The sequence below is a fragment of the Saccopteryx bilineata genome, chromosome 1 (assembly GCF_036850765.1).
Source record: "Saccopteryx bilineata isolate mSacBil1 chromosome 1, mSacBil1_pri_phased_curated, whole genome shotgun sequence".
Taxonomy (NCBI): Eukaryota; Metazoa; Chordata; class Mammalia; order Chiroptera; family Emballonuridae; genus Saccopteryx; species Saccopteryx bilineata.
Genome location: NC_089490.1, coordinates 356,013,578 through 356,032,064, shown reverse-complemented (window position 1 = coordinate 356,032,064; position 18,487 = coordinate 356,013,578). Strand labels below are relative to the sequence as shown.

General features: G+C 41.9%; 1 protein-coding gene across 3 annotated transcripts in view; it reads right to left on the bottom strand.

Annotated features, from left to right (window-relative positions):
* ZNF143 (zinc finger protein 143) overlaps positions 1-18,487 on the bottom strand; it is a 62,331-nt gene that overhangs the window by 18,180 nt on the left and 25,664 nt on the right. For all 3 annotated transcript variants that reach the window (XM_066250926.1, XM_066250928.1, XM_066250927.1), the window contains exons 8-12: positions 14,250-14,369; positions 11,658-11,733; positions 10,638-10,763; positions 6,999-7,178; positions 600-827 (exon numbers count right to left, since the gene is read on the bottom strand). In XM_066250926.1, the coding sequence (XP_066107023.1) occupies positions 600-827; positions 6,999-7,178; positions 10,638-10,763; positions 11,658-11,733; positions 14,250-14,369 (730 nt within the window). The remainder of the gene's footprint in view (positions 1-599; positions 828-6,998; positions 7,179-10,637; positions 10,764-11,657; positions 11,734-14,249; positions 14,370-18,487) is intronic.

Genomic DNA, 18,487 nt, shown 5'->3' with positions numbered 1-18,487 from the left:
CCCAGGTAGCAGTGCCACGCTGGCCAGGCTTCTTTCAGTCTCCAATTTAACCTCAGGTTTTTTTCTCCATGTGCCATTCCCTCTACTGTGTATTCTGGCCTGACCTGTGGTGGCGCAGTGAGTAAAGCATCAACCTGGAATGCTGAGGTCCCCAGTTCGAGACCTTGGGCTTGCCCAGTCAAGGCACATACAAGAAGCAACTGAGAGATGATGCTTCCAGCTCCTCCCTTCCCCCTGCCTTTCTCTCTGTTCTCTCTCTTAAAAAAAAGAAAAAAAGAAAAAAGAAACGTATTCTGGCCTTTGCTTCGTTTTCCCTCCCCTCAACCTGCCTCTCCATGTAGTTAACCCTCTAGATATCTCCAAAAAATCACTTTCTCAGGGAAGCGTTCTCTAATGTCCAGTCTAGACAAAGTGACCTTCTTATATATCCTAAAGCACCAAGTACCTTTCTTTGATAGCACTTATCACAATTGTAAATTATATAGTTGTGTTATTTGAATGAAACTATATGATTTGAGAAAATACTATGAATCATAAATTATGTTCATTACTGTTGATTTTCAAACACAGAGACAGGTAATACTAGATAAAATCCTTACCTGGGGGAGGCTCAAAGAAGGCTTCCTGCTCCTCCTCGATTGGCTCAGTGTCATTGTGGGCAGTCCGTTTGTGCATGGCCAGTGTGGAGATCTGCTTATATGTCTTCCCACAGTGGTTACAGTTGTATGGTTTGGAGTGAGTGTGCACAACATGATGTTTATACAAACTGGAATATTCTGTAAATCTTTTGTCACACCCAGGGACTGTACAAACATATGGCTTTTCACCTAAGAGCAGCACCAAAATAAATAATCAATTAATTTAAAACAACAATAATAGCCTGACCTGTGGTGGCGCAGTGGGTAAAGCGTCAACCTGGAAACGCTGAGGTTGCTGGTTCAAAGCCCTGGGCTTGCCTGGTCAAGGCACATATGGGAGTTGATGCTTCCAGCTCCTCCCCCTTCTCTCTGTCTCTCTATCCTCTCTAAAAATAAATAAATAAATAAATAAAATTAAAAAAAAAAACAAAACAAAAAAAACCACAACAATAATAGCCTGACCAGGTGGTGGCGCAGTGGAGGGAGTGTTGGACTGGGATGTGGAGGACCCAGGTTTGAGACCCCGAGGTTGCCAGCTTAAGTGCAGGCTCATCTGGTTTGGGCAAGGCTCACCAGCTTGAGCCCAGGTTCACTGGCTCGAGCAAGGGGTCACTCGGTCTGCTGAAGACCCACGGTCAAGGCATATATGATAAGTCAATCAATGAACAACTAAGGAACCGCAGCAAAGAATTGATGTTTCTCATCTCTCTCCCTTCCTGTCTGTCTGTCCCTGTCTGACCCTCTCTCTGACTCTCTCTGTCTCTGCCTCCGAAAAAAAATAAATAAATAAACTTTTACATATGAAGGAAATAAAGGCATAATTATTCCATACCTGGGGCGTGGTGTTTGGGAGTAAGTCTAAACTGACAAAAAGTAGTTGCCAAATCCTTTTCTATCCTGCCTAGAGATAACACACAAGAAAAGACTCCCGCCTAATCAGGCGGTGGCGCAGTGGATAGAGAGTCAGACTGGGATGTGGAAGACCCAAGTTTGAGACCCCGAGATCGCCAGCTTGAGCGCAGGCTCATCTGGCTTGAACAAAAAGCTCACCAGCTTGGACTCAAAGTCGCTGGCTCAAGCAAGGGGTTACTCGGTCTGTCTGCTGAAGGCCCGCTGTCAAGGCACATATGAGAAAGCAATCAATGAACAACTAAGGTGTCACAACGGCAACGAAAAACTGATGATTGATGCTTCTCATCTCTCCGTTCCTGTCTGTCTGTCCCTATCTTTTCCTCTCTCTGACTCTGTCTCTGTCCCTATAAAAAAAAAAATTGCTTAAAAAAAAAAAAAGATTCCCTAACAACGCTTTTGATTTGGTTAAAAGGTAGTGTGCACCCTGAATGTTGTCCTGTGTCTCAATACCATTTTCCCCTTAATTTCAAGGGATGAGAAAATTAAGAATGGACATGCTGTCCAGTTTAACTCTAAGCTTTTTTATTTATTTTATTTTTTTAAAATTTTTTTTATTTATTCATTTTTTTAGAGAGGAGAGAGAGAGAGAGAGAGGAGAGACAGAGAGAGAAGGGGGGGAGGAGCTGGAAGCATCAACTCCCATATGTGCCTTGACCAGGCAAGCCTAGGGTTTCGAACTAGCGACCTCAGCATTTCCAGGTCGACGCTTTATCCACTGCGCCACCACAGGTCAGGCCAACTCTAAGCTTTTTAAAAACAATTTTTTTTCCAATGATTGAGAGAGAGTTGGAGAGAAGAAAAGAGAAGGGCGTTGGAAGGGGGAGAGAGAGAGAAACATCAATTCATTGTTCCACTGAACTGTTCCATTTAGTTGTGCACTCATTGATTGCTTCTCCTACATGCCCTGACTGGAAATTGAACCCAGCACCTAGGGGCGCTGAGTATGCTTTACCCACTGAGTCACCCAGCCAGGGCCTAACTTTAAGCTTTGATAAAAACTGTAATTTGCCTGACCAGGCGGTGGCACAGTGGATAGAGTATTGGACTGGGATGCAGAGGATCCAGGTTCGAGACCCCGAGGTTGCCAGCTTGAGCGCAGGCTCATGTGGTTTGAGCAAAAAGCCCACCAACTTGAACCCAAGGTCACTGGCTCCAGCAAGGGATTACTCGGTCTGCTGAAGGCCCGCGGTCAAGGCACATATGAGAAAGCAATCAATGAACAACTAAGGTGTTGCAACCCGCAATGAAAAACTAATGGTTGATGTTTCTCATCTCTCTCCGTTCCTATCTGTCTGTCCCTGTCTATCCCTCTCTCTCTCTCTGAAAAAAACAAAACAAAACTGTAATTTATCTATTAATTGATCATCTAGAGATGATAAATTATACCACACTAATAATGATAATAACACATGCAATTATTATTATAACTAGTACAGTTTGTCCTCAGGATTTTATAAGGATAATAAAAAATAATTTTCTAAAAAGTCTATATAATTTGGACACTTCAGTAAATCTAAAAGGACATATATGTTTCATATTAACTTCATTTGACTGCTTAGATCCACTGAAACCTACTGAATATTCACTAAAAAGAACAAGGCAATACAAATAGAAATAAAAACTATAAATCTTTTTTCATGAAACAATTTAAAAACAATAAAAACAATAAACCATCATTTTAGAACATTTTATTACAGAAAATTTCAAATATACACAAATGTTTAAAAAAGAGCAATAAACCTCCATGTACCGCCTGACCAGGCGGTGGTGCAGTGGATAGAGTGTCGAACTGGGACACAGAGGACCCAGGTTCGAGACCCCGAGGTCGCCAGCTTGAGCGTGGGCTCATCTGGTTTGAGTAAAAAGCTCACCAGCTTGGACCCAGGGTTGCTGCCTCAAGCAAAGGGTTACTCAGTCTGCTGAAGGCCAGCTGTCAAGGCATATATGAGAAAGCAATCAATGAACAACTAAGGTGTTGCAATGCGCAACAAAAAACTAATGATTGATGCTTCTCATCTCTCCGTTCCTGTCTTTCTGTCCCTCTCTCTGACTCTCTCTCTGTCTCTGTAAAAAAACAAACAAAAACCTCCATGTACCAATTACCCAGCTTTAACTCTCAACTCATGGCCAATATTGTCTCATTCATTCATTACGCATCCCCTCCTTCCTGCCCTAGATTATTCTGGAACAGCTCCAGAAGGCGTTTCATTGCATCTATAAATATTCAGATATATCCAAAAGATCCTTTTTAAAAAAAGAAAAAAATTAACAATAATTACTTAGTATCATAAACTATCTGAACAGTTTTAATATATGGTGATGGTGGGGATCTAAAACTAAAAGTAAACTGGAATGAATTAACCTAATTGCGGTATAAGTGAATACTTTATAGTACACTGCACTGAAGGGGTTGGGGTGGGGGAGAATGAATACACTAATTAAGGTAACTCGTACACAACAGTATTTGACTAACACGCTCAGTATTTGACTATTGCTCTCTCTTGGACTATGTTGTGGGCAGGCGGAGGGGAACTGCAAACAAATCTTCAACTCTTTTAAATAGGCCTGTTTATTATAGTGGCATGGACAAAGCAATTCTGAAACTATATATTTTAGATGTAATAAAAGATTGAGTAAGATCTGACCTGTGGTAGTGCAGTGAAAAGTGTTGACCTGCAATGCTGAGGTTGTCAATTTGAAACCCCAGACTTGCCTAGTCAAAGCACATACCAGAAGCAACTACTATGAGTTGATGCTTCCTGCTCCTCCATGCCCTTTCTCTCTCTCAACTCTCTAAAATCAATAAATAAAATCTTAAAAAAAAAAAGATTGAGTAAGTAAGTACACATGTCAATGCTGTTGGAGGCCAGAGTTCTTGCTGTAGAAGGGACATAAATATGTAGAATGGGGGGAAAAAAGAGCTCTGTCAGATGAACTGCATTGGAGGTATTGGTGTAAACTCATATAATTCCTAAAATGTGTGTATTTCTAAATGTGTGTATACAGATGCACGTCCTACTTTTTTCTCATTTTACACCTTCCTTGGGTAACTGCATCTTTTCCCATGGTTCTAAACAGTAAAACCACCCACAAATGGTGAAATCTCATACTAATGTACTCTGTAATATAAGTCTTGGACATAAAGTAATTGGAGATCACCTCCTGTCCTCTGTCTAGTCCCATTCTCAAAGCAGGGCAGGTTAATGTTATTTTATTCTCTCTCTTTTTTTTTTTTTTTTTTTGGCAGAGCCACAGAGAGAGTCAGAGAGAGGAACAGACAGACAAGAAGGGAGAGAGATGAGAAACATCAATTCTTTGTTGCAGTATCTTAGTTGTTCATTGGCTGCTTTCTCATGTGTGCCTGGACTGGGTGGCTATAGCAGAGCGAGTGACCCCTTGCTCAAGACAGCGACCTTGGGCTTTAAGCCAGTGACCATAAGGTCATGTCTACAATCCCATGCTCAAGCTAGTCACCCGCGCTCACGCTGGTGAGTCCGCATTCAAGCTGGATAAGCCCATGCTCAAGCCAGTGACCTCAGGGTTTTGAGGGTCCTCCGCATCCCAGTCTGACACTCTATCCAATGCACTACTGCCTGGTCAGGCATTGTTCTTATCTTAGTAGATGGCTGCGAGGAGAGATGTGGTGAAGGTAAAGTCAAGCAGTAAAGAGGGCAATTCCAACACAGAAAACTGGCCATATTCATATTTAGGTTGGAGCATAAACAGCCACTAGATGGCACCAAACCATAGTCAAGGGGTAAATGGATTTGAATTGGGCTTCTGAACCCCCTTACTGACTAGTGGCCTGCCTCAACTGGGTGTTCTGATAAACCTTGCAAGATGGAGCAGCATTACTCTTTACACTCCACTTACAGCATAATGTGGGCATTCACTGTTTCATATATTTGATGATCATTAGCCAATCCTTTCTTCCAGGCCAGAACTATATCTTAAGTCAGACCAACATTTATCACTACCTACCGGATCTCTCTACTTCAATGATTCTCAATCATTTATGCATGTAAAAGACTTGGTGAGTTGTTTGAGTTTTTTGTTTTTGTTTTTGACTTGGTGAATTTTTAAAATACACTGATACCTGGGCCTCACCCCAGTGAAATTATGTTAAAATCTTTACCCACAGAATTTGGGAAATCAGCCTATTTTTTAAAGGCAAATCCAATGTGCAGCCACATTTGAGAGCACTGCTCTACCTGAATGTTCCAAAGATCAGTATGGTCAAATTTAATGTAATCATCCCTTTTCTAATTTGCTCAAAAAATTTACTGAATGGCAAACTTTCAGAAAATAGGTTTATATTCCACTACTTTAAATGGGAAAAATGTTTTCCCAGCCCATGTAAAAACCCCAGCCAACTTCCTCAAATATCATACATACGGAAAAAGCTCCTAATATCTACATAATATGAAGCACTTAAAACACCAATTACCTAATACTCAACAAACTCATAAGTAGGTATATGTTTGTGTGTAACACATAAGGAGCTTGACCAGGCAGTGGCACCGTGGATAGAACACTGGACTGGATGCGAAGGACCCAGATTCGAAACCCTGAGGTCGCCGGCTTGAGCGTGGGCTCATCCAGCTTGAGCACGGGTTCACCAGCTTGAACCAAGGTTGCTGGCTTGAGCAAGAGGTCACTCACTCTGCGGTAGCCCCCCGGTCAAGGCACATATGAGAAAGCAATGAACAACTAAGGTGCCACAATGAAGAATTGATGTTTTTCATCTCTCTCCCTTCCTGTTTGTTTCTATCTGTCCCTCTCTCTGACTCTGTCAAAAAACAACAAAGATAAAAAAACATAAGGATATGGCATAGTATCGAATAAGAATTTTGTTTTCCTTCTACATTGCAAAGGTGTATTGTAATTAAAAAATATCTTAAAGATATAAAAAGAATGGAAATTGCCTCCAGTCATATGGAGCCACCCAATGTTCTCTGAGTAAGTCATGCTTTTTCATACATTTGTGCTTTACCTATGACATTTCCCTTGCCAGGAACAGCCTTTCTCTGCCTAGCAAACTTTAGGACTCAGTCTGAAAGTCAAATTCCCCTTAAAGCCTTCCCTGGATGCTTCTCCCAGAGATGGCTGCTCCCCTCTACTCTCACAGCATCTTGCTCATGTAAGTGGGAGACACTCTGAAGCAATTATCTGTGTCTTATCTCTCCTCAACTCAACTGTCCTTGACAATGTCTTATCTGTCTCTGTATCTCTTATGCCTAGCAGGACAACACAGAGCAGATACTCAATAACTGTTGAATAAATGAATGTATAAATGCTAAGGTGAAGTTTTTTTTTTAATTGCTTAATCCCTCTCCACCATGTCAAGTGGTAGGAAGGCGGAAGCAATTACTTACAAACAGTTTAGGGAAGAGGCAGGAGTTAAATTGAGCTTGAAAGTTACAAGAGCAAGAAATCATAGACTGTTACCTGTGTGTATCCTCACATGGTTTTTATAATTGGTTGCACTGGCAAATGCCCTTCCACATCCTGGTTCTGTGCAGTAATAAGGTCTTTCTCCTGTGTGTGTCCTAATATGCACTTTTCTAATATTTGATGTTGTAAAAGATCGACCGCAGCCTTCAAAGTGACATTTAAAAGGTCTTTCTCCTGGAAAAAAAAAAGGGGAAATAAATTAAATGGTACAAAAACACATAGAAAATTGGAATGGCTTATCCTTCAATTCTGTGTAGAGTGATGCTCAAGACTCTAGTATATAAGCTTAAAGCTTCCCTTTCAGATTGTTTCTTTTTTATTTTCTTCAATAAATAGCATCTTCTACTCCAAACTTAAATTTACATAGAAAAAAACCTGAATAGTATTCAAAACTCTTAACTGACTACATGACTCTCCAAAATGGAATCATTCAGAGGGGCATATTAAAAAATAAGCTGAGAAAAGCAAAGTAAGAAATGTCATTAAGAACAGGATTAAGTTAGAACTCAAGATTAAATTAGGACAACTCTAAAATTCCCTAAAAGCCTACTTTCTACTTTATTCTATAAGATCTTGAAGGAATATAATTTCTGGTCTTTTTAAATCTAGTGTCTAGTATGTAATATGCATTAAAAATCCTTGCTGAATATATTATGATTCTATTACTCTAATCTTTCAAAAAAAGTCTACTTTCCCAACTATATCCCCCCCCCCCCTTTTTTGTGTGTGACAGAGACAGAGAGAGTCAGAGAAAGGGACAGATAGGGACAGACAGGAAGGGAGAGAGATGAGAAGCATCAATTCTTCGTTGGGGCACCTTAGTGGTTAATTGATTGCTTTCTTATATGTGCTTTAACTTGGGGGGGGCGCTACAGCAGACCAAGTGACCCCTTGCTCGAACCAGAGACTTTGGGCTCAAGCTGGCGACCTCGGGGTCTCGAACCTGGGTCCTCCGCTTCCCAGTCCAATGCTCTATCCACTGCAACACAGCCTGGTCAGGTTATTTTCTTCATATTTGCTTTATAAAACCTCAGAACTCAAAGGGCCTTTAAACTGTCAAGCAGAAAACAGCCTTTGCTTTTGATTCCCATGTGCTCTTTTCTCAAATGAGCTTAAATAAAGCAAACAATTTCTGGGATAGAAAAAAAACCCCTCTCTATATAAATGTGTGTGTGTAAATTAAAAAGATACAGATATTTTATTTATCTATCTATTTTTTTCTTTTAGTAAAGTAAAATTATGATTTACCTGTAGATGGAAACAATTCCAAAAGATTTCTGCCCTCAAGTATGAAATCAGTTAAAAAGCAGCAGCAATCTTTGATCCTTTTTTTTTAACTGATTTTTTTTGAGAGAAAGAGAGAAAGAAAGAGAAACATGGATTTGTTGTTTTACTTATTTATGCATTCACTGGTTGATTCTTTTTTTCATTTAATTTACTTATTGATTTAGAGAGAGAGGAAGGGGGAGAGAGAGAGAAAGAAACATCAATCTGTTCCTATAGATGCGCTGACCAGGGATTAAAACTGCAACCTTGGTGTTGGGATGATGCTCTAACCAACCCGGCCAGGGCTTTGATAATTTCTTTAATGAGAGTTGTGTTCAATACGTTAATCTAAGGAGAACAAAGAGTTTATCTTGAGTAAATCCCTTCTCTTCTCTGGATCTAAAAATGACTGCTAACATTTTCCCAACTCTGACATGCTAAGATATCAAGCATTCTAATACTTTTCATGTGCTACTCCTCCGACTCTGTAGCACTCTGCTTTGTTTATGCACTAAAATCACTTGTGTTTATACTTGACCTCCCTGAATCCTCTTACTCAATCCAACATTATACCAATGCAAATACTCATAATTTTAAAACCACATGAATATGTGATATGCTGAATGAATACTACTAAAGGAATCACAATTCTGATGTTTTGACCAAATATTAATGGAACTAGATTATGGTTTTATGTAACTTTTATATTGAGGCCTTGGCCAGTTGGCTCAGTGGATCGAGTATCAGCCTGGCTTATGGACATCCTGGATTCAATCCCTGGTCGGGGCACATAAGAGAAGAGACCATCTGCTTCTCTTCTCCTTCATCTTCCCCTTCTGCCCTTCCTCCCTTCCTGCAGCCAGTGGCTTGATTGGTTCGAGCGTTGGCCCTGGGTACTGAGGATAGCTTGGGTGGTCTGAGCATCAGCCCTGGGCACTGAGGATAGCTGGGTTGATTCAAGCATTGTCCCCAGATGGGGGCTCCTGGGTGGATCCCTGTTGAGGAGAATGTGGGGGCCTATCTCCTCTCTTCTCACTTAAAAACGAAACAAAACAAAAATCTTTTATATAGAAAGTTGGCATTATATAGCAAATCTAAATAGAATTTGCAGGAGCTTGGAAACGCTCCTCATACAATGGATAAAAAAGTGCATGAAACAGAAGCACAGGCCTACACCTTTGTTCCTGAACATTATAAAGTAAAGCCAATTTTGGATCATATTTAAACTAAAAGTTAAACTGTAATGTCTGGAATGATCTGCCAAGAAATTTGCAAAACTGTTTCAAAATGCTTAGAAATATTTGGGGACAAACATCATACTATTTAAAACATCTGAAGTAAAATCTCAAACAAAATTATCTTATGCTTTATTACTTAGTCAACAGCTTATAATAGCAACTAATCAACAGTTCCTGAAATTCTTCCAGCTCTGATCCAAAGTAAATAATTATCTCGATAACACCAGTTCTACAAATAATCAAGTACAAGGAAGAGAGAGGAGGTAAGACAAGAACAAAGGGTCCTTTTTAAAAAGGAAAGAAGAAAATTTAAAAGGGAGAAGAAATTATCACAAGGAGTTAACAAACCTCTTTCTGTGGAGCTGTCAAGGGCTCAGACTCTTTAGCAGCAGCTTAATGCATGAGAAACAATACAAAATTGAGAAGCAACTGGGTGCATTAAGTTCTTTTTTTTTTGCGTGTGTGAGAGACAGACAGACAGGAAGAGAGAGAGAGATGAGAAGCATCAACTTGTAGTTGTGGCATTTTTAGTTGTTCATTGATTGCCTCTCATATGTGCCTTGACTCAAAGGTCCTAGCTGAGCCAGTGACCCCTTGCTCAAGCCAGCAGCCTTGGGCTCAAGACAGCAACCTTTGGGCTTCAAGCCAATGACCTTTGGACTCAAGCCAGTGACCATGAGATCATGGCTACGATCCCATGCTCTGACTGGTGACCCTGAGCTCAAGCTGGCAACCATGGGGTTTCAAATCTGGGTCCTCAGCAACCCAGGTTGATGCTGTATCCACTGTGCCACAACTGGTCAGATGTTACCTTAGGTTCTGGTCTCAGTTGAGCTACTAAGTAGATGTATAAACCTAGGTAAAGAAGTCTATTACTTAGATAATACCTAAAAACTGAGAGTGTTGGTGGTCTAGAGCCATTGTTAATCTTTTTGGCACATATACCCATTTAAGAATCTATGGGCTCTCATTCTGGAAAGAACCATACATGCACAAATGGCAAACTGCATGACGTTTCAGAGTTCAAGAGAAACCCTTGATGACTCCCTGAAACTCTTCCAGAGACTCCTTCCCCAAGTCCCCTCCCTCCCAGTAAGAACTGCCTGGATAGATTTGTTTACACCATTACCTGTATGAGTTCTGATATGTTTCTGTAGATCTCCTGAAGTTTTGAATGATTTAGTACAATTATCTTCTGAACACCGATATGGCTTTTCTCCTGTATGAGTTCTGACATGACTTTTTAATCCATAACCTTTAAGAAAAATTTAAAAGAAATTTAATTATATCATGTTTAAACTATTAAAAAATATAGTAAACATCAAGGATATAATACTAGACAAGCACAACAGAATATTAAAAATGTACCAGAGGCCTGACCTGTGGTGGTGCAGTGGATAAAGCGTCAACCTGGAAACACTGAGGTTGCTGGTTCAAAACCCTGGGCTTGCCTGGTCAAGGCACATATGGGAGTTGATGCTTCCTGCTCCTCCCCCCTTCCCTCTTTCTCTCTCCCCTCTCTATAATGAATAAATAAAGTCTTTAAAAATAAATAAATAAATAAATAAATAAAAAAAATAAAAATGTACCAGAATGTGACAACTCAGGACTATCATGCTGAAAATTCAATAGTTTCATTTCTGTCTAGAAGGGGTGTGTCCTTTTTGTTAAAGTGCCCCAATCTTATTAGATATTCATAACTCATAATCCAAAAGTGTTAAGTGGAATCGAGGTATGGAATGAGGAACAGGACGGAAGTCAAGAGGTCTAGTACTGGTCCTGGCCCTGCTGGATGTGTCCCTGGGCAGGCCCATTCCACTGCTGAGTCCCAGTTCCCCATGGTCCCCTAAGGCCTGTTCTAATGTTAAATTCTGCATCAGCTTTTCCAGCTCAGGTTTTATTTTCCCTGATAAAAGAAAGCACGGTGTGGAGTGAAACACTGAAATAAAGCTAGCCTAAGGAGAAAAATAGGGAAAGAGAGAGAGAGAGAGAATAGAGCAAACAGGACAGGAGATAGTTAAGGGAGAGTGAAAAACTGATCATTGTGTATATGCTAATTCAGACAAAGCCAAGGCCTGTTCCTGCCTCTGGCCTACCTGTGCTTGACCCCCAAGTGAAACCAAGAAACAAAGAAAACTCATGTTTTTACCTGTTGCAAATGCTTTCCCACAGCCTGGATGCTCACATTGATAAGGCCGGTCTCCTGTGTGTGACCTCTCATGAACCTGTCATTAAAACACAGGCATGATTCTATTTCCTTTAGGCATTCCTCAGGTAGATAGATGGTCTCAACATAGACCTATGTTTATTTGTTGCTGAATTATTTTGTTGTTTGTATGTTATTAAGGAAAAAAAAGATAACTTTTCTCAAAAACTACAGTTAAATAGCCTGACCAGGCGGTGGCGCAGTGGATAAAGCGTCAGACTGGGATGCTAAGGACCCAGGTTCGAGACCCCAAGGTCGTCAGCTTGAGTGCAGGCTCATCTGGTTTGAGCAAAGCTCACCAGCTTGGACCCAAGGTCGCTGGCTCAAGCAAGGGATTACTCAGTCTGCTGAAGGCCTAGGGTCAAGGCACATATGAGAAAGCAATCAATGAATAACTAAGGTGTCGCAATGCGCAACAAAAAAAAACTAATGGTTGATGCTTCTCATCTCTCCGTTCCTGTCTATCCCTCTCTCTGACTCTCTCTCTGTCTCTGTAAAAAAAACAACAACAAAAAAACCAAAACTACAGTTAAATAATTAATTCTCAATTTAGACCAAAATGATATATTTTAAGAAGTACTCCTCTGAAACAGAAACAGTGGAGGCCTGAGTTTTTCTAGAGTGGTCAAAAATGTCTGTCTGAAACGTATACACGGTGAGAGCTCTGAGCAGAATGTAAGCAGAGGCTATTCAATGTTAGGTTAAGAGTGATCAGGCTGCCTCACCTGTGGTGGCGCAGTGGATAAAGCGTTAACCCGGAACACTGAGGTTGCTGGTTCGAAACCCTAGGCTTGTCCGGTCAAGGCACATATGAGAGTTGATGCTTCCTGCTCCTCCCCCCGCTCCCCCCTCCTCTCTAAAATGAATTAAAAAAAAAAGTGATCAGGCTGCTGCTAGAGGGTCCTCAAACTAAGGCAAGGCTTCACCATTACTTGCCTCTCTAAGCCTCAAAATCCTCTCTGTAAAGTGGGGACATAACAGTATCTACCATTTGCTGTGACGAATGATAATGATTTACTGAACTTCTACCATATACCATATACCAGGCCATTCTTTTCAGAACTTTGTATGTATACTTTCATTTAATTGACACGACCACTCTACAAGGGATGTACATTTTATCATCCAATTTTTAAAAAATTTATTTATTGGCCCTGGCCTGTTGGCTCAGTGGTAGAGCGTCGGCCTGGCGTGCAGGAGTCCCGGGTTAGATTCCTGGCCAGGGCACACAGAAGAAGCGCCCATCTGCTTCCACCCCTCCCCCTCTCCTTCCTCTCTGTCTCTCTCTTCCCCTCCCGCAGCCGAGGCTCCATTGGAGCAAAAGTTGGCCCAGGCACTGAGGATGGCTCTGTGGCCTCTGCCTCAGGCGCTAGAGTGACTCTGGTCGCAACAGAGCTACGCCCTGATGGGCAGAGCATCGCCCCCTGGTGGGCGTGCCGGGTGGATCCCCGTCAGGCGCATGCAGGAGTCTGTCTGACTGCCTCCCCATTTCTGGCTTTGGAAAAATACCCCCCAAAAAATAATAAAAAATTATTGGCCCTGGCCTGTTGGCTCAGTGGTAGAGCGTCGGCCTGGCGTGCGGGAGTCCCGGGTTCAATTTCCGGCCAGGGCACACAGGAGAGGCGCCCATCTGCTACTCCGCTCCTCCCCTTCTCCTTCCTCTCTGTCTCTCTCTTCTCCTCCCGCAGCCGAGGCTCCACTGAAGCAAGGTTTGCCTGGGTGCTGAGGATGGCTCTGTGGCCTCTGCCTCAGGCACTAGAATGGCTCTGATTGCTGCAGAGCGACGCCCCAAGATGGGCAGAGCATTGCCCCCCGGTGGGCATGCCGGGTGGATCCCGGTCAGGCACATGCAGGAGTCTGTCTGACTACCTCCCCGTTTCCAGCTTTGGAAAAATACAAAAAAAAAAAAAAAAGAAATTATTAATTTTAGAGAGAGAGGAAGTGAGAGAGACAGAGAGACAGAAACATTGATCTGTTCCTGTATATGGCATAAGCAGGGATCGAACCCACAATCTTTGCATTTTGGGACAATGCTCTAACCAAGGCTCATCCAATTTTATAGATAAGAAAAATGAGGGCTTTAAGGTTGCTGTTCCAAATATGCTAAATGTATACTTCCTGCCACAGTGTAAGTTATTAAAATTGTTAGCTATTACTTTTGAGTAATATATTGTGTGTAGCAACAGGACAAACTAGCACCAGCTTTTGCTAGATTTTAGCAAATCACTGTTAACAGAGTGATTACACATAGTGCTCAAATATGTATAAAATTTCACATTTGACAAAAATGAATTTAAATACATAGAGTATTTACCATGTGCCAGTAGGGAGACAGAGATGAATAAACAGTGCCAGCTCTCAAAAAGTTGACATTTTCTAAAATCTGCACAGGTTTTTGTGTGTCTTAGTGTGAGTGTGTGTCAATGTCTTGATAAGTCAGGATAACAATGGCATTTGGATGTTACAAGTATATCATGTTGGCATTTAATGTCCTAGGTAGTCTCATAACTAGATTCAGCATTTCTTTATATATACCTTAAGATGATGAGCTGTTGTATATAGTTTTCCACATCCATCATATTCACATCGAAATGCCTTCTCTCCACTCTGTTGAGATTTAGCAGTTACTCTTGTTGTATGTCCTTGTAAGACAATCTAAAAAAAAAGTATAATTTAAATTATTTAAATAGAGGTAAAATAGAAGAAATTACTCTTTTCAGAATAAAATATATAAAACAGTAATGTAGGTTTCCAGACTGAGGCCATCATTTTACAAAGATTCTATCATGCTGAGCAAGTTAGTATAATTCTGTTCCATGGCTAACGTCAGTGGCTCTAGAAGAAGTCAAAAGAAGATCCAGAAGGAGTATAACTAGAGCTCTTGATCTACAACAGCCCCCGTATGCACAGGGGATATATTCCAAGGTATCTCAGTAGATACCTGAAACCACGGATCAGACCAAACCTTCTATACACCATGTTTTCTTCTACATATACAGAGTTATGATAAAGTTTAATTTATAAACTAGGCACAGAAAGAGGTGAACAATAACTAATAATAAAATAGAACATGTATAACAATATAATGTAATAAAGTTATGGAAATGTAGTCTCTCTAAATATCTCATTGTGTTGCAATCACTCCTCTTATGATGATGACATTGTGACATGATAAAGTGCCTTATTAGGTTGAGAAGTATCAACTTTCACTTAAAGGAAGCACTTTGTGGCTTCCGTCTGGCATATATGAATTGTCGGCATCATTACTCTTGCCCTTTAGGGACATTACTGAGTAAAATAAGGCCATTATTAAATAAAATATTATAAGTACTATAATACATGACAGTCAATCTGATAACAGACAGCTATTAAGTGACAAACAGGTAGGCAGTGTATACAGCATGGATACCCTGGACAAAGGGATGATCCACATCCTAGGCAGAATGAAGCAGGACAGCATGAGGTTTCATCATGCTACATCGTGCAATTGAAACTTATGAATCGTTCATTTCTGAAATTTTCCATTTAATATTTTCAGACTGCAGTTGACCATGGGTAACTGAAGCTACAGTTAAGGGGAGACTACTGTAGTGCTTGAAGACATATATCCTAAAAACGATGTAAAAACCATTTTCGGCCCTGGCCGGTTGGCTCAGCGGTAGAGCGTCAGCCTGGCGTGCAGGGGACCCGGGTTCGATTCCCGGCCAGGGCACATAGGAGAAGCGCCCATTTGCTTCTCCACCCCCACCCCCTCCTTCCTCTCTGTCTCTCTCTTTCCCTCCCGCAGCCGAGGCTCCATTGGAGCAAAGATGGCCCGGGCGCTGGGGATGGCTCCTTGGTCTCTGCCCCACACGCTAGAGTGGCTCTGGTCGCGGCAGAGCGACGCCCCGGAGGGGCAGAGCATCGCCCCCTGGTGGGCAGAGCGTCGCCCCTGGTGGGCGTGCCGGGTGGATCCCGGGTTGTCTGACTGTCTCTCCCCGTTTCCAGCTTCAGAAAAATACAAAAAAAAACAAAAAAAAAACCAAAAAACCCATTTTCAACTTCAAATGATAAACTAGAAATGGTCCTCACCTTTGTAGGGCTCTCACTAGTGAAATTATTTCTCTAGTTAGTGAAATTATCCAATAAATTAGGGATTATACAGAGCATAACAACTGCTATCACAGCATTCCATGCAAAGGGGGATAAAACTGGAAAGTGGGTAGAGATTCAGGTTAGAGTGTGCTGTTTAGCGGTGAAATCTGAAGGCTGAAGGGGGGGGAGAACATTTCAGACAGAAGGAATAGTATGACCAAATGTATGGAAGCGTATCTAAAAGATATAGAAAATATGAAAGTACTATGTCTATATAATAGATAACACAAAAAAGAAAGAAAAATTTAGAACCACATTTGGGAAGAGCTTTAGATGCCATTCTGAAGAGTAAGTCTAGATAATAATAGCAAAAGAAAGGTGTTAGAATTTTTAAAGTAACGAATTGACCAAGGTCGGGGAGGGGGGAGAGGAGGAAAGAGAGGGAGAGAGAGAGGGAGAGAGGGGGAGAGAGAAGGAGAGAGAGGAAGAGGGGAAAGAGAGGGAGAGGAGGGGAGAGAGGGGGAGAGGGGAGGAGAGAGAGAGAGAGGAGGGGAGAGAGGGGGAGAGGGGTGGGGAGAGAGAGAGAAGAGGGGAGAGAGGGGGAGAGGGGTGGGGAGAGAGGAATATCAGGCTGTTTCTGCACGTGCCCTGACCGGGGATCAAACTAGCAACTTCTGCATTTCGGGATGACACTCTAACAAACAGAGCTATCCAGCTAAGGCAGGTTTGTGTTTCAGAAAGAGAACTCTGGTAATGGTGTGAAACAGACTGAAAGACAAAAGAGCCAAGGAGCCTAAAAGAATTTTTGGATAATCATCAATATGGAAGGAAAAAGTAATAAAAACCAGCCTAGGACTATGACTGAGGAACAGAAAACAAAAGCAGATTCTGCAGATTTTTTAAAGGGTGAAAATAGGCAGAATCCAAAATTCAAAAGCTAAATTAATAAGCTAATGTTGTAACGGGTATTTCAGGGTTACACAGTAGTGGTGGATATATACAGTCTTTGTCAAAAGAAAAATAACATGACATATTATCCCAAGGGAAATGTCTCAAGGTCAATTTAGAAACCAACACCATTGAAATGCTAATCAGTTTCTAAAACCATCTATAGACAATGACTTCACTATTTCTGCTTAATGCATGTTCTGAGAACTAAGAGAGAACCTCAGCCCTGCTGCCCGGCCTGCGGTGGCACAGTGGATAAAGGCTCGACCTGGAACGCCGAAGTTGCTGGTTCAAAGCTCCAGGCTTGCCTGGTCAAGGCACATATGAGAAGCAAATGATCCCCATTCCTTCCCCTGACTTTCTCTCTCTAAAATCAATAAATAAAAATTTAAAAAAAAAAGAGAGAGAGAGATAACCTAAACTCTGCAATATATTCATGTGTGACCTTGTGCAAGTCATGTAAGGCCTGTTTACTGTCTGTATATATATAAATTTTTTAAAAATTTATTCATTTTACAGCGGTAGAGTGTCGGCCTAGCGTGTGGAGGACTCGGGTTCGATTCCCGGCCAGGGCACATAGGAGAAGCGCCCATTTGCTTCTCCACCCCTCCGCCGCGCTTTCCTCTCTGTCTCTCTCTTCCCCTCCCGCAGCCAAGGCTCCATTGGAGCAAAGATGGCCCGGGCGCTGGGGATGGCTCTGTGGCCTCTGCCCCAGTCGCTAGAGTGGCTCTGGTCGCAACATGGCGATGCCCAGGATAGGCAGAGCATCGCCCCCTGGTGGGCAGAGCATCGCCCCCTGGTGGGTGTGCCGGGTGGATCCCGGTCGGGCGCATGCGGGAGTCTGTCTGACTGTCTCTCCCTGTTTCCAGCTTCAGAAAAATGCAAAAAAAAAAAAAAAAAAAAAAAAAAAATTTATTCATTTTAGAGAGTTGAGAGAGAAAGAGAGAAAGAAAGAGAAGGGGGAGGAGCAGGAAGCATCAACTCCCATATGTGCCTTGACTGGGCAAGCCCAGCGTTTGAAACCGGCAACCTCAGCGTTCCAGGTTGATGCTTTATCCACTGCGCCACCACAGGTCAGGCAGAACATATTGTACTAAATTAGTAATTTTTTTTGAGAGAGAGTAAGGGAGAGAGGGAGAAATGAAAAAAGGGGAAGAGGACGAGGAGAAAGGAGAGGAGGAGGGAGAGGAGGAAGAGAGAGAGAGAGAGAGAGAGAGAGAGAGAAACTTGTTCCACTCAGTTGTGCCATTGATTGCTTCTCATATGTGCCCTGACCAGGACTCAAACAGGCAACTTCAGGGGTGATCTGCCACCCTTTAGATTGACCCGGCAACCCTGGGATCAAGCCAGTGACCCTAGGGATTGAACTGGTGACCCTAGCCCTCTGGGATGACACTCTATTCACTGTGCTACCAGCCAGGGCATAAATAAGTGATTTTTAAAAAAACTGATTTTAGAGAAAGAAGAGAGAGGGGGAAACAAAGAGAAACACTGATCCATTGTTCTACCCACCCTCACATCCTTTGGTTGATTCTTGTATGTGCCCTGACCGGGGACTGAACCTGCAACATTGGCACACTGGGAAGAAGTACGATAAAACTCTCAGAAGAATGCTAAACAGTGCTATGACGGAGCAATCAGCAAAATGTTAAGAGATAATTGCTAAGAAAATGAGGAACATCATTAAAACAAGAATATTCTGCAATGATTATAGAAGCTCCAAGAATACCCACCCACCCACATACACAAAC